The sequence below is a fragment of the Pseudorca crassidens genome, chromosome 6 (assembly GCF_039906515.1).
Source record: "Pseudorca crassidens isolate mPseCra1 chromosome 6, mPseCra1.hap1, whole genome shotgun sequence".
Lineage (NCBI taxonomy): Eukaryota > Metazoa > Chordata > Mammalia > Artiodactyla > Delphinidae > Pseudorca > Pseudorca crassidens.
Window position 1 is genome coordinate 26961730 of NC_090301.1, and position 16469 is coordinate 26978198.

The 16469-nt window shown below is 38.1% G+C and overlaps 1 protein-coding gene across 11 annotated transcripts in view; it reads right to left on the minus strand.

Annotated features, from left to right (window-relative positions):
- Positions 1-16469, minus strand: part of UNC80 (unc-80 homolog, NALCN channel complex subunit) — a 242910-nt gene that overhangs the window by 82913 nt on the left and 143528 nt on the right. For all 11 annotated transcript variants that reach the window (XM_067740745.1, XM_067740742.1, XM_067740738.1 and 8 more), the window contains exons 28-30: positions 15689-15889; positions 8257-8364; positions 6936-7074 (exon numbers count right to left, since the gene is read on the minus strand). In XM_067740745.1, coding sequence (XP_067596846.1) covers positions 6936-7074; positions 8257-8364; positions 15689-15889 — 448 coding nt within the window. The remainder of the gene's footprint in view (positions 1-6935; positions 7075-8256; positions 8365-15688; positions 15890-16469) is intronic.

Consider the following 16469-nt stretch of genomic DNA (forward strand, 5'->3'; position numbering starts at 1 on the left):
AACTAAAACAACATTGTAAAGTAATTATAGTCCAATAAAGATGTTAAAAATTTTAAATAATAAAAATAACATTCATAAGGTAGACTCTATTAGAAACATCTACCCTTCCAAGAGGTAGAAGGGCTGAGAAACCAAAAGAGACTTCATGAACCATAATACCATTGGTGTTTTTTTGGGGGAAAGCCAAATATGAATAAGAGAAAGATCAGTGCTATGATAAGTTACGAAGTCAATGAATAATAAGGAAAGGAAATACACTCTGTAGCATAGATGGAGGAGCCAGTGTTGATCATAAAAATATAATTTAAAAACTCTCTTGTACTTTTTCCAAGATCCTCAAAACATGCTCAGGCAATTGTTAGAACAACTGGGGTTAAATCCCAGCTCTGAAACTTCTCTCCTATTGATCTTGGCCAAGCCTCTTAACTTCTTAACCTTTGTTTCTCTATTGGTAAAATGTCAATGATGATGATGAGAATGAGGATGAGGATGCTGCTGATATCTGCCTCCTAATTTGTTGTTAGAAGAAAATAACGTATGAGAAAGTGCTTTGTGACATGAAAAGTACTACAGAATTCTAAAGCATATTTTATTTTTTAGAGGCAAAGTGGTATATGGAAAGGGCATCTATTTGTAGTCAAAAGATCTGGGTTTGATTTCCTGGGTCTGCTAATTCTGAGCTGTGAGCACTTGGTTAAAAGTCCTTTCAACCTTCTGAGTTGGATTTTGCTCATTTATACAATCATTGTTATGAGGATCAAGTAAGATAGTGTGTATGATAGAGTTCTAGAACAAATGTGAGCTAGTGTCATCAGTAGCTTTTCATAATCTGTTTCTTAATCCTACCACCTCCTTAAATTTCCACTTTTTCTCCTTTCTTTACTTTTCTTTAAAGTGTACTCTGTCTCAATTTTTAAACACCATCGTCACTCTCTAAGTCATTGCAGTTGGAGTTCTACCTCAATCTCTTTACTGAAACAGTTTTCTTGTAATGCTCACTAATCAGCAGATCCAGTGGTATTTTTACAGCATTTCTTTTCTTTCAGTTTTTAACACTTTCATAACAATCTCTTTGAAAAGGATCTTTCTCTACTTCCATGGTTTGAGATTACTTAAGTTCTACTTTTCTGGTCGTTTTTCTGGGTTTTGCTGGTCAGCTCTTCTTCCTGTCCTTTGAAGGTAGAGAAGGTCAATGGCCTGGTGTTCATTCCTCAGCCCTCTCCTCTATACCAAGAAATCATCCTCCCCCGGAATCATTTCTCCCCTGGAAATAATCCTCTCTCATTGCTTCAGCTGCCACATACATCAAGTTTTCCCAAGTTTCTCTCTAGCTATGGCCTTTCTCATTAGCTTTAGTGTCATATCACCGCTGATATGTCTCCTCGTCATCTAAAAATCACTGTTTCTAACACCAAGCCACTCCACTCATTGCTGCCACATTAAACTTGGTAATAATTCAACACTATATGCAACATTACTCTTTGGCTCGGAACCCCTGAGTGGTTTACCACAGTTCAGTGGAAAGTCCACACTCCTAACCCTCTTGTTCAAGGTCTGTTACAATGTGAGACCTGCTCACTTGCCTAATATTACAGACTAGCAACCTCTTTACAAAAGCCACCCCAGTCTCAATTCCTCCTCAGGCTTTCCAAATCAACCCAGTGCATTTCCACACCCCATGTGGCTTTGCATACACTATTTCCTCTTCCTTCTAGCTTTTCTTAAAGCTCAGTCTCCCTGTTCATAACGTCCATGAAAATATCCATGGTTGTCCCATATTTAGGGAGCATGCCCTTCTCTCTGAAAAATACTTGGTAGAGAAGCGAAAATCTGATACTTAATGTGAACAAAGACATTTTACAAAGACATTTGATGCAGCATAGTATAAAAAAAGCAAAAGGCAAGAATCAACTAAAATTTCCAGGTTAAATAAACTGTTATATCCATTCATTCAATGGAATATTTGGTAGCCATTAAAAAGAATAGGTAAACTTATAGACTGATGTTAAAAATGGTCTCCTAGAGAGACCTCTTAACCACTTCTTGTTTGGCATTTCTCAATTCAAATTTATTTTTGTTCAAATTTTTAATATGCCTCAGTTTACCTTTTAACAGTTCTGGTGTCAGAAGAGGGAACCAAAGGAGACCCCCCCCAACAGCCCACAGGAGCAATGAGCAACCCAGCATAGGTATCTGTTGAGACCTTGAGCTTGCTGCTTTCTCGCTGCCTCTGGAGGTCATGGGTAAGTCCCTCTCAAATCCTAGCACTGAAGGTTTTGTATTACGAGCTTGCAGACTTTATCTGAGCCTTTCTTTTTCATGCTGGGTCCAGAAACCGGCTGGAGCGGGAATGAGTCAGACTTAAAAACCAGACTGGGCTCAGGAATGGACTGGTTCCAATTTAGAAACCAGACTGGATCCAGGGTGAGACTGGGTCTGACTTAAAACTGGACTGAGTCTAGTGTGAGGTCTCAGGTGAACAGAATTTTTTTTTTTTTTTTAAGGAACGAGTAGGTTAACTATACCAAAGATAATCTTGAATTACATTGGCCACAGTGGAGAACTTTAAACCATCTTAGATAAGCCTATCCATTTATGAGTTATCCTAGAGGAAAATGTATTTCAGCCAGGCACTCACTATTAAGGGTAGAGGGAAAATTACTTTTCCTCCTTTACAGTTACTGGTGACCAGGATGAGACCCACTGGAATGCCTCCCTCACTCTGGAGCCTGCAGACATCACCCTGGGAAAACTGGCAGAAGCCGGCAAAGAGTAAGAATTTTTACTAACGTCAGCTCCCCCAGACCTCTCTACCTGTGGTGGCTGGTTGAGAGAAGAAGGTAAAATTTCACATTGCCGCTTCCTTTCCAAATTACCAAAAAAAAAAAAAAAAAGGTTATTGATCCTTTCTCTCCCGGGGACAGCTATTGCCTTCTTGTCCATCTCATTTTTTGTCCTGAGAACTTAGCTTGGCAATCATCACGTTGGGGAACTCAAAAATATAGCCAGGCAGAAATGTGGGTTACATTCCATTTGTGGCTAGGGTCCTCCCATTGCCAGCTCTCAGGGGAACTGTCTAAGTCCTTCTTTCTTCTGGTTATCTTTGGGAGTGGCTCTGGATGTTGTGCTCATGGGGTAGTTCAATACTGCCAGGAATATTTACTGTTTGTCTTGCTCGAACCTGACAAGATATTTGGAAAAAAAAATTTTTTTTTTTAATTAGCTCTATAGTCAGAACTTGACAAAACTGGAAGCTGATATTCAGAGCCTGATAGGAACCATTTTTTAGGCCTTCTCCCCTAACCTAAAATAAAATTATGTACCCAGAGGGAACGAAAAACATGCTGAAGCCATTGTAGAAGGATTTACTGAAGCGTTCCAAAGACACACAGCTCTAGAACGCAGGAATCTTTTGATTTCCATCTTAGAGCTCTTCTCCCTGATATAAAGAAGAAAACTAAGAATAATGTAGTTGGATGGTTGGGTCAGCATCTTGATATTCAGGCTGCAACCCAATCTTTCAAGGAATTAAAAACAACTGTCTAACACACTAAGTCTTTGTAAGAACGGAAATGTGGCTCTAGAAACAGCTCAAAGCCCACCTATCCTTTTTACCTATCCCCAAATTTCCCCTATTTATCTCAAAAGGCTTGCAGATATTGTTTAAAAAAAACTGGATTTAGGAAACAAAAGCCTTTTTTGGAGAAATTTATATCTTTTCTCTGTGCCTTTGAGATATAAACGTTCTACCTGGTCTTCTCTAGGAACCCAAAGCCATCTCTGGAAATGTAAACTTCATGGAAGTAATTCTTATCAGAAAAAGAAGGGAGCTGTTTTGGAAATTAAGTGAATGAAAAATCTTAAAAGTCTTTCCCACAAATATTAGTAAAATTTTAGCTATCTGAGCAGGTAACCTTAACTTATTTTATCTGCCAGAAACACAATTTAGATCCAACTGTTCTTTTATAAACTAGTCAGTTTTGCATTATCATACCTGTCTCATGGCCAAAATTTTAAAACTAAAGCTATAAGATCTCTGCATCTGTCTGTATGTTTATGTATATCTCTGTTCGTATGTTGTAGATGTGTGATATTTTTCTACCTTTGGATGGTATTGCCAAAATTAATGTGTAAAGAGCTCTATTAATTGGCTTAAAGACAAACAAGCATTTACATAAATCAAGTATACTCTCAGAAATCCAGAAACTAACCAAAAATTTTTTCAAGTTCATTTGATCTAGGATAACCTTCAGTAAATAAAAGGTGGTTTAAGTTTGTTGGTTTAATCAAAATAGGTATGTCTTTAGAGTTATTAGCATTAAATATAATACTTTTATCCTACCTAGGTTTACTAAAAGTCAAATAAACTCATGTTATAGAATTTGTCAGAAAGAAAAATAACTTAAAATGATGGTTATCTGTTTAATGTCTCACGAAATTTTCATGAATATTCTAAACATAATTGTTAAGAACAAATAAATTAAATAGATGTAAATAAAAGTTTACTTTTTAAAAAAGTAAAAAGTTTATAAATAAATTTTTCGACATTATGCTTTATGGTATGTCTACTTAAAAATAGTTTCTAAAATCTTTTTGGTAACTTGAAACCTTAAAGTTATGCTGAGATAAGTTAAATGATGGATATTCATTGAATATCTAGATCATTTCCAAATAAGATACAATATTGAAACATTAATTACTGAACATAGCTTTATCTACTTTTGGCTTCCTTTTCAGAGGCACTAAAGATATTTGCGTTTATTACTAAACATGTTTTGTGCCACCATGAAAAATTTACTAAGAAAGAATATACTTCCAGAAATCGTGAAATGTATTTATAAATTTGCCAACTCACAGAATGCTAGTATAACAGACACTCCACAATTGCTTACATCTTAGTTTCACTAGGAAAAAACAGTTCTAAGTATTAAGAATTCTAATCAATATATACAATTAAAACTACTTAGAAAACCTCATGGAATTGAACCTTGGGTCCACATCCCTCAGTTAAAAAGGGCTTCTCCAAACTCTTGGAACTGCATACCAGCTGGAGACCTAAAATTAAAATTGACTAAGGAGGTTCTTACCCAGAGGCAGATGGCACCTTGTGGTAGACAGCTGTCTCCCAAGATTGCAGATCAAGGTCTTTAACACCAATATGAAACGTTTATTCCTTTTGCCTTTTCACTACTTGCTTTTTTTCTCTGTTAATGCATAGGAAGGTAATGCTCCTTAACTCTGGCAACTGTTGATGAATCTACTGCTAAGGCCGTAGCTGAACAACCAAAGTCCCAAGATTTTCTTGCTAAGGTAAATTTAGATAATAGAATTGCTTTAGATTAGTTATTGGCTGAACATATGCCATAGCAAATGTCTCCTGCTGCGCCCTGATCAATATCTCTACTATTGTAGCAAATACAGAAAATTAACAAACAAGCCACTTGGTTAAACAGGTACATCCTTTGATTTATTTGATACTAGCTAGTTTGGTTCACTGGGGCCCTGGCTAAGGAGTACACTTCAGTCTCTTGATATTATCCTTCTAATAGTTATCACTGTAGTCTCTGTGGTGTGCTATCTTCTCTCAACAGTCTTAAATGTATGTTCACAGCCATCAGCAGTACGTTGGCTGGTCTTACTGTGCTTGGAGAAACAGGAACAAGATGAACAACGAGATGAACAGCAAAACAATTCTTCCATGGACATGACATCATAACCTACTATGAGTTTCACAATGAGACAAGAGAAACTTAACTCTGATGGTGACAAAGAGTGGCATTAATACTAATTTTTGGTCAACTTTTCACATATGAGAGGATGACCAAAAGGGGGAAATTGTTAAGTTGTTTTAAAAGGAGACCATTAGACTGAGGTGGCTCTAATGCCACGGCAGCTTACATAAGCAAACCAAAATCTATGCCTATAAACACCTCAAGGTTACAAATCAAAATGCTAAGGATAACCAATCACAAACAGCTAACTAGGCTTTATGCTACAGACAATAAATAATTGCTTTTCTTTGCTTCTGCCTTTTCTCTATAAAAGTCTCTTCCTGAGCTACTCTTGGTGGAGTGCTCCTAACCACTTGTAGCTTGGCACTGCCTGATTGGAATCAATTTTTGTTCAAATAAACTCTTAAAAAAGTCTCCTAGATAAAAATGCAAAATGCAAAATGCGGAAGTCTTTATGGTATGTCCTATTTGTGTGAAAAAGGAAACGTAATATATACATACATAGGTGTGTATATATATATATATATATATATATATATATGCGTAGTTTACCCTAGAGGTTTCCTGGGAAATTTAAAAATTGTCACCTCTGAGAAAGAGGACTGGGAGTCATGGGAAAGAGGGTGATACTTTTAAACTTCATACACTCATATTATTTGAATTTTAACCATGTGCATTTTCAATTAAAATAACTATAAAATAAAGGAATATGCACAAAAAATGGAAAACGATGAAGAATCCAGATTCTACCTCTACCATTTGTTAGCTATGTGGCTTTGGACACGTCACTTAAATTTCACAAATTTATTTTGATATTGTGATTTGAACACAGACTATTACTCACATAAGATTTAATAAAATTAATGATGGTTGTTCATGGTCAATCTGGGAAATCACAACGCACAAAAAGAATTTTATCTTTTGTGAAATATAGTGAAAATGTAGGTTCTGGGGGAAATCATTCTCTATAATTTGGGAACATCTTGGGAGAGACATGCTGCCCTTGTGCAAACTATACAGTGACATGAAAAGGGTGCACACAGAACCTAGGCCTGTTTCTGTTTAGTGCACAGCTCTGTCTAGAGGTCCAGCCATTGCTAGCAATCTGACCTAAGGGTGAAAATGGAATGAATGTGCCTCTCTCTTGTTTAGACGCTGGGATGAGTGGCGGCAGGACCAGAGTCCCAGGTGGTCTTTCTTTACCTGCTGCCCCGGCCATGTGCTCATCCATGCTGAGCAGGAGCTCCCAGGCAGCTGGCTGGATGTCTCCATACATCTCCTCTGTCAGAATTGGTGCTGCCTTGATTAGCAGAGATAAGGGAGCAGGCGACAGGCTCATCACCTGGAAAAAGATGGAAATGATGTCATAAAATCCTTGAAGACACTGATTGCTGTACTCCTCTAGAGTGTTAAGTGTCACTTCCCCTCTCTCTGCTTTCCTTAAATGACCTTAAAATACGTTCTAAAGTGGGAGCGTATTTATTGGCATGATGTATAATAAGCTTTACACCCTATTAGTTGATGTATAATTACCCCCAAATCGTATTAATTTTATAATACTTTCACCACAAAAATTAATTTGCAACCACCTAGGGAATAAACTGTAGAATAAGTATAGCTCTGTGAGAAAGAAGGACTCCAGCCAATATACCTTTGTGTTTAAAGTCCTGGTGGACTTTCATAGCATCTTATCTTCCTTCCTGTTAGAAGCTGATTTCCACTGGAAACTGTGATCAGCCTCTAATTTATAAAGGAGTCCCATTCAGAAAGTTAGTTTTCTAAGCCAGTGAACTTGGATGGCATTTTCCCTTCAAAACATTATACATTGTGGTTATTGCTCCAGGTTAGCCAACAAAATCCCATTTAATCCATTATTTCAAATAATTTTGGTGATAAATGTAGGTTTGGGGCAAGTCTAGGTCTTTAACCATCATTTAAAACACTTTCTAGAAAAACATGAAACTTTTTTTTTCTCTTCCCCTGGGAAATGTATTATGATTTAGAGTTTAGGTTGTAATAACAATATAACTGGGCCAAGCACTAGATAAGTAGCTAAATATACTATCTTTTTTAATCCATGCAATAATTCTTTAAGATGGGTCTAGTGTTAAAACCCCATTTTAGAGATTAGGCAACTAAAACTGAGAAAAATTAAGTTAACTTGCCCAAGGTCCCAGAGCCAGAGCAGCAGGTATAGGATTTGAAACCCGACTGTCTCATTCCAAGACCTATGAGCGTCGCTACCACACATTGGTGGGAAGCTGGCTCCATTAGAGTGGAGAGAGTGGGAAGAGGCATGGTTCTAGCCAAGCCCCCCAAGCCTTGTCTCTATGGAAGTTGGCTGTCCAGCAAGTAGGGATTTTTCCTTGCATACTTGGTAGCATTCTTGCTCACCAAATTAGAGGGGTCTTTATGCCAACACTGTGCCAGTTGGCATTGTATGTCCCAAACATTAGTAAACAAGATATCTGGAGTTCCCTCCATATTACTGCTCCATGAACATTTCTGATCTATGCATCAATACCTGTAGTCTGATGTATTTCAGCATTCCAGAGTCCTTTTTCCCCTCTAGGTTGGCATCTGAAACTCTCTTTTTCAGTGAAGGTGTCCTCAGGCATGATTTATCTGAGCACTGGAAAGAACATAAGATAGGTGAGGAAGAGTGTTGTGTTCTCTCAAAACCCAACAGTGCTGTTTTCCTCCAAATTCTCCAAACAACCAACTGGTTCTAATGCAACAGATGATTTCAGTAAGGACTTTTTATGGGCCTGCACTTTCTGAAAGTGATAAAAGCAGTTAATTTTGTAATGAAAAGGTACCTTAGGGGTATTTAGCAACAAACTCCTCTTTTACCACTGAGGAGACCAGGACCCAGAGAGGTGGAGTAGCTTGACCAAATTGCAAAACTGGTTATTAGTAGAATAAGGAAAGGACAGGATCTCCTGATTTCCATTTCAGGGCTAATTATATTCCACCAAGCTGTTAAAAACACAAATCTTTTTAAATATTGCCAGTTAAAAGCCACTCTCTCTAATAATCCCTTTAAAGGGTTGGATGTTACAAGTTGATTATTTGGAAGAGAAAATGTTTCACAGAGGAGTGTTAGGAAGTGAAAGATAAAAGACTCATCAACGAAGTACGAGTTCATAGCATCCATCATCCAGGTAAAGTGTTTTTTTGTTTGTTTGTTTGTTTGTTTGTTTAAAAACCCATACTTGTCTATTGGAGGCAGCAGCTCTTCTTTTAAATTGTCCCCTCAACCGGGGTCCAGAATAAGCCTGACATCTGCATACACACGGAGGAGACATTTTCTTCCCCTGACTCTCTAAGTGCCAAGGAATCGAGTGGACAGAGCAGCTGGGAGAATGATTGCTCCAGCGGTGGCAGGCCCTTGTTTATTTATCCTGAGTCCTGATGCCTCCATTTTTGCACTCCAGGCTGTGCAAACAGGGAATCCATCCCTTTGCACAGTATAAATGCTCATTTGTTTTTCCAGTGACATGTCAATGAAACACTCTCTCCCTCAGTGCCAAGGGAAAGCAACTGAACTCCTTAAGAATTTCTGAACAGAGCTTCACAGTGTTATAGATGGAGATATTTTGAAAGAAAAAGCAAATTTAAAAAGTACATGCATGTTCCAAGGAAGTCTTTCAAAACTCTGACAAAAAGACCCAAGACAATGCATCTGTTATGTGACCAGTATGGAATGAACTCTTAAACGAATCTACTTGGAAACAAATGAATCAGAGCTCTTGTTGTGTTTTCTAAAGATTTAAAAAAAAAAAAAAAAGTGGAGGCACATACTTGGGAACACATATCATTTGGAGAGAGAAATCCTGCTTGGGAATAAATATCATCTGGGGAGAGAAATCCTGCAATGCTTTATTTCCCCCCTGTGAATGTAAAAGCAAAATATAGCATAAATATCATGTTTATTTTATATAATTTGAAAACTTCTAAAATCATATATGGCAATCATTTTCCATATAAATATAGAGGTGTATCTGACTTTGTAAAAAAATCAAGGTATTTAAAAAGTGGCATATTTCTGCTTTTATTCTATTTATAAAAAAATGTAAATTGCAGAAACCTGGAAAATACAAAAAAACTATGAAGAAGAAAATAAAAATCCTTATAATCCTCAACTCAGTGATGGCCATTATTTGGCTCCTTTCAGCCCTTTGTCCCCCTAGGCATCTTAGCAAAGCTGTGACGATGCTATATATGTGGTACACAGTTTTAAACATTTCATTTCACTGTGATTTTATGATGAATATTCCCCAGGTTGTTAGAGTTATTTTAAAATTGATTTTTAAATTTTGAAAATATTTTATTGCTTTCTCCTTTGGCTGGACACTTTAACTTTTCAGGGTTACCTTTGAACAATACTTTTGATTAATTTATAGGAATTTTAAGCAAGCAGATACAGAAAAATACTCAGAGGAAAAAGGACAAACATTTATGTCTGTTTCTCACACTCTGTGAAATGTAGGCTTCTGTTTAATCCTATCTGCTGGGGACAGAAGGTATAAGTCAAGCTTCTCAAATATCAAATATTTAATATCCTGGCATGCTTCCTTAAGAAGCCTGGTGTGTTCTGCTGGCTTCAAGATATGAGGATGTTTGTTTTAGTGGAAAGGGAAGGGAATTGGAAAGGCTTTTACACTAGGGTGATGGGCTAGGAACTCTTCTTGAGTGACTTGTTCAGGCCTGAAAACAGGTATTAAAGATGGGTACACATGTGATGGGCACTTGGGTACCCTATGTGAGGTCCCTAAAGTCCTCTACTGGTGTGACCCTGACTCAGACTAACAACATTATCATCAGTTGCTTTTTGCTTTGGTAACGTGGTGTAAAACTTGGCTAGAAGAGAGTAAGAAAATGGATGGAGTAGGAGGCTGGTTCTGAAGGCATTTATAACCATATTATATAATTATAACCATTAGTGGTTCCTGAAGAGTTAGAAATTTCACTGGACTGTGAGATGTAGGTGGTGGTTGGAAACACACATCAATCAGGGACTGCAAAGAAAACCAAAACTACTAACCCAAGACTGAAGGACAGAATTTATCACTAATAGAGGACATCATTCATTGTTGAGTCGATCTACCAGAGGAAGCTATGGGCAGTGGGAGGACATTATACAGTCCCAAGAGCTGGCAGGGATACTGGGACATGCTTGCTATGGGATGGTGTAGAACTTCAGATAAAATCTGTAGTGCAAAACCTATCCTTTAACTGTCCAGGGAATTATCACTTGTGGTGTTTGGATCAGAAAGAGGAGGGGTTGGGCCCATCAAATTCCTGTCCTAGGGAATTAGGGGACCGAGTCTGATTCATTTAGTGATGGTTACTGGGGCTGAGAAATGATGATGCAACCTTGAGACTTCAGTCTAAGTACAAGATGAATAAAGCAGGTGTTGCTGGTCAGGGAACAGAGGTGAGTCAGCAGACAGGGATGATGCAGAAAGAAGCAGAGATGAGACACTGTCCACCCTCAGATGGACAGCTGCTTTGGATCTCATTCCTTTGAGGCTTGACTGTGTTTCCCACCTGTCCTTTGTTTCATGAGATTCTGCTATATCCTTTGAAGAAACTCTAATTATTTGAACAAATTTCAATGGGTTTCTATTACTCACAACAAAATATTATTGACAACGGAGGCATAATACGTAATTAGTTTAAGTAAAATTTTTACTTATTCATTTAATAATTCAAGTATGTTTATTAAGAAATAACCATTTGCCAGGAACAGGGCTAACTTCTGAGGATATGCTGAGGAGCAAAACCCCCATGATACACCCTTCTGGAGAGTGTATCTTACCAGGAGAGACAGCTAGCAAACAAATGAAAATTCAAGATAAGTAGAAAAGGAGAATACATGTCATAAATGATGATAACACTGTGGAAATAATGAGGTATTTAACATTTGGGAAAATTGGAGTCAGCCTACTGGGTTCTTTGGGAAAGGGATTGCCTCATGTTTCTGGAAAGAAACATGCCAATAGAAGTATAGTATTTCCCCAGAGGTAACCCAGACCCTTTGTGTCTCATACATCTTTGACATAGGAGTTATGTATATCATAGTGAAGAGTAATTCTGACCCATGAAATCAAGACCTAGGGCTTGGTCTTGGCCTCACAGCTGTGTTTTCCATAGCTTTAGAAAAATATTAGTCCTGCAGGAGATCAGGTGGCCTCTTGCCATTTACACTGGCTTCACAAAATTTATGGACACTATGCCCTTTCTTTTTTTGGGTACTTATAACCTCTTAGTTACCTCCCCTTTTTGGCTGAAAGGAAAAAATGTTTTATCCACCCATTTCCATCAGCAAGCACTAATTGCACATTACTATGTTTAGAACATAGCATTAGACAAGGTACAGATATACAGGAAAATTCAAAGAATTCTTTGGTGAATTCACCTTTTGGTGAAGGTGATATATATAATGATAGCTTATCTAAACCTCTCAAATTTGGAAGTGCACTAAAACAGTCTAACAGAATGTACAGGGAGTCTCTGAGCACTGAAATGTAGATTAGCAGATTGATCAGAGTTAGAAGGGTTACAAAATGTACTAGCTGCCACAAATATATTCTGCCATAAAAACCAATTAAAAAGGAAACACGAATGAAATACCAATTGCTCATAAGTCTCGATTTTAATCAGAATCACTGCTTTTATTCTTGATTTATTGCCTACTCTGTTTTCATTTGGGCTCTGAAAATGTGGGCATTGTTCATTTATGTGACAGATTCAGAACAGGCAAATGGAAACATCATGAGAGAATAAAAAAGAAGCTTGAACAGGAGGCTGGCATTTTGGAAATAAAATGTTTATCACAGAAGACTCAATACATCTTTTCAGCTCTCCACCTGCATGACTAATTTAAGTGTGTTAGGGTTAGGGAACACTTATACTCTTGCTTTACTTTCCCTTTCAAAAATGTAAGCAACATGTAAGGTTGGTAACCTTTTCTGCTGCTTCAGGCCAGTGTCCTGGATGGACCAGAGGTGAAAGGCACTCATGAAATATCATAGAACTCTATAGCCCACTCACTCACTCAATATTATAGTCTCTCTGCCATAGTGAGGTAGTCTGTTAGGTATCACACAGGATGCAAAATGTGTAAGACTGCCTCAGTTCTCAAGAAGCTTTATAATTAAGTGAGAAGAGAAATAGGCATGTAAGTAGCCCCACTTTGCAGGCAGAGCAATCTTAAAAACCTTTTGGTGCTTGTCACTATTCACAGGATAAAGACTAAAATCCTTCCCAAGGCCTCAGAGGCTCAACCTGGTCTGCTCTCTACCTGCTTGTGCAGCCTCATCAGGCACCACGGTCCTCCATGCTCCAGCCATCATCCTTGGTTCAAAGTCTTATTCATAAGATCTCTCAGCACAGAGTGCTTCTTCTTCATTGTGCTTATCGTTGTTGCAATTTTACATCAACTTGGGATGTTTGTTTGATTAATTTCTGTCTCTAGACTAGACTGTGTGCATCTTACAAGGGTAGGGCCATATCTCTTTGGCCATTACTATACCCAACACAGTATGGACTCAGCATGGTCCAGAATCTCTTTAAAATTTGCTGAATAGACCCATGGATGGATGGATCAATGAATGAATGAATAATTGAATGAAGGATGTGAAAAGCACAAGTAAACCATCATTGTAGTTTAGAGGAAGAAGGAATAGACAACGTCATTAATCATCCACCTGCAGTATGCCCAGTGGTAAATGCTAGGGAGATCAGAAAAGAAGGAGGTGGCACTTGAGCTGGATCTTGAAGGATGTTTGGGTTCAGCCACATGTAGATTACAGGTGAAGATACAGCTGGAGCAAAGGTATGAAAGTAAGAAATCTCAGCATGTGTATGGTGAACAATGAACATTAGGTTGGCGTATTTTTACAATTTTCAACATATATGGTTTTCTTCTAAAGCTAAGGGAGTTTTTATATGAAGGAGAACTTACCTAAATAAAAATAGGTTTTCTTTGTATGAAGTGTCATTTATGTTTGAGATACATGTGTGTACATACATGTATCTCAAAAATAAATGCATGTCTATGTACATGAATACAAACATATATACACATATATATCTCAAACATATATGTATCTCAAACATAAATGTATGCATGTATCTCAAACATAAATGCATGTCTATGTACCTGCATACACATACAAACATATATACACATACATATTTTTCTGTTTATGTCATCATTTAGCAGTTCATGTAGTTTCCCCACCTGATTTCCCCTCAGAATTTGTATAGTTTGAATACCGGTAGATGCAATAGAGTCTAGTTGAAAAAGCCCTGACTTTGAAATTCCATGTTTATAAATTAAAGTCTAGCTGTTCTAGATGTGAAATGTGGACAATCCCATCTTTCTGAACCTCAACATTTTCATCTGTAAAATGTGATGAAGAGTGTCTCCTGCACAAGATTTGCAAGAATCAAAAAGTACTTTGTCAGTGATGTATACCTACCTTATACGCTCATACATATGCTTTGAAGAAAATACTAAAAGGTCATTTTCCAGAAGGCAAATTAGCACACTTATGATACGCATGAGATACATATTTTTTTTCTTTAGGATCTCTTTAGGAGCTCTTGTATTAGCCAAAATTTCTTCCATATACCCATATTGCTTTCAAAATTTTAAAAATCATAATTAAATAAATCCCTTTTGTGAGTGCTAAAGCATTACAGTGCATTTTTTGTTATTGTTTATATTCTCTAGTTTGATTTGTATTTTATTGCCATCCTCCCACCCCACCAAACCTGGTTCACAAACTCTTTAGTATCAACAGAAATAACCTCTACTCCTGCTTAATTATTTTTTATTTCTCCAAGAATATCTGGCCTCATATTGTGCCAACAGCAGGTGCACAATGAATGCTCATCGAAATGAATAGGGATTATATAAAGATCTCTTGGCAGATCCACTTGTGAGAAGCAGCTGCAGGGGCGGCCAGCAGCATGCAGTAGAGCATCTTGGCCATCACGCCTGTTCAGGGGCAGATGGGTAACTCAGGGCTTCCCTGGCAGAAGCACGGCAGCCCTGGTTACTGTCTTCATCTTCTGCCAGTTCAGCTGTTCAGTTTTCAGGAAAGTGCAGCTGAATGCTTAGAAAATGTAACAGTTTCTTGAAGAAGTTTCCTTTAGTCTGATTTGACTCTATTATTTACCAGTGAACAGTTGGGCCATTTATTGCTTATTTCTTAAGCTATAACTGTATCAGTCTCCTATTACTGCTGTAACAAATCACTAAAACCTTCCTGGCAAAAATATAACACAAATTTATTATCTTAACAGTTCTCTAGGTCAGAAGTCTAAAATGAATTGGCAGGGCTGTGTTCCTTCTGGAGGCTCTAGGGAATCATCCATTTCCTTGCCCTTTCCAGCTTCCAGAGGCTGCCTGGACTCACTACCCTGCATCATTCTGACCTCTGCTTCTGTCATCACATCTCCATCTCTACCTCTGACTACGTTCAGCCCACTTGGCTAATCCAGGATAATCTCCCCATTATAAGATACTTAATTTACTCACATAGGCAAAATCCCTTTTGCCAGGTGAGGTAGCATATTCACAGGTTCCAGGGATTAGAAATCGGATACCTTTGGGGGGACATTATTCTTCCTACCACAGCAACCTACTTATCACCAGTGCCCCTTTGAGTTCATATTTATTTGTAGAAATAAGCCTGGGAAAAGAGTTGAGCCCATGTTTGCTCATGGACATGAAGACAAAGCACTTGTCTTTTATTTATTTATTTATTTTTTGGCACTTGTCTTTTTTGTACCCATCTTCTAATTTTGCTCGAAATCACACAGATCTGTAGCCTGGTTTATGCAACTGCAGTAGGCTGAAGTTTGCATTTCCAGAGAAAAGATTGTTAGGACATCACTTTCCCTATCATTGGTATATTATCATGTGATCATTCGCTCACCTCTTTCTGCTTCTTGCCCCGGAGAGCCACATTGCTGACGCTGCTGCTCTCTCGGAGGGAGTCCACGGAGTCTCCGTAGAGCAGCTTAATGGCCCTGACGAGCCGGGCACAGGAGCGGCTGTGGTGCAGGTAGCAGTGAGGGTGGCAGTAGTCAACGTGGGTGCAGATGAAGCTTTGCTGATTGCACAGCAAGATCATGACCTGGAACACAGACATCACTGAAGCTCAACCAGGCAACCAGGGTACAGACCAACTGTGAACGACGATGTGGGGTGGAAGGTGAAAAGTGAGAATGTCAACTTTCTTTAATGGGTCTTAAAATCACAATAATTCCACAGAGAATAATAATTCCCACAAGAGAACAAAGGGTTACAAGCCTTTATGTACGTGGCTTCTTTTGCTCCCTGGATTCACACTTGATAGAAAGTTCTTTTTGAAATTATACAAGGTTAAGTGCTCTTCAAAAGTTGAAACAATTATCGGGGAGCGTCTGATTCCCAAATATTTTCAAATGAAGATTCTGAAATTAAAATGTATTATTTTTTCAGCTCTTATGTTGTAGAAGGAGCCAGGAGAAGAGCAGAAACTAATGAGAAGCTCCATCCCAAAGGATTTGGCTGGCCTTTGACAGCTGTGGGATGTCTTTAACTCCAGCCCACCTACATGGAACATGAAAACATTTCTGCATCTTCCACCCTAGCCTCTAACCTTCAACTGGGCCTTGAAACCCAGTGTAGCACTTCATTTCCCTCTCTACAAACTAATTTGTTTTCAGCTTTTG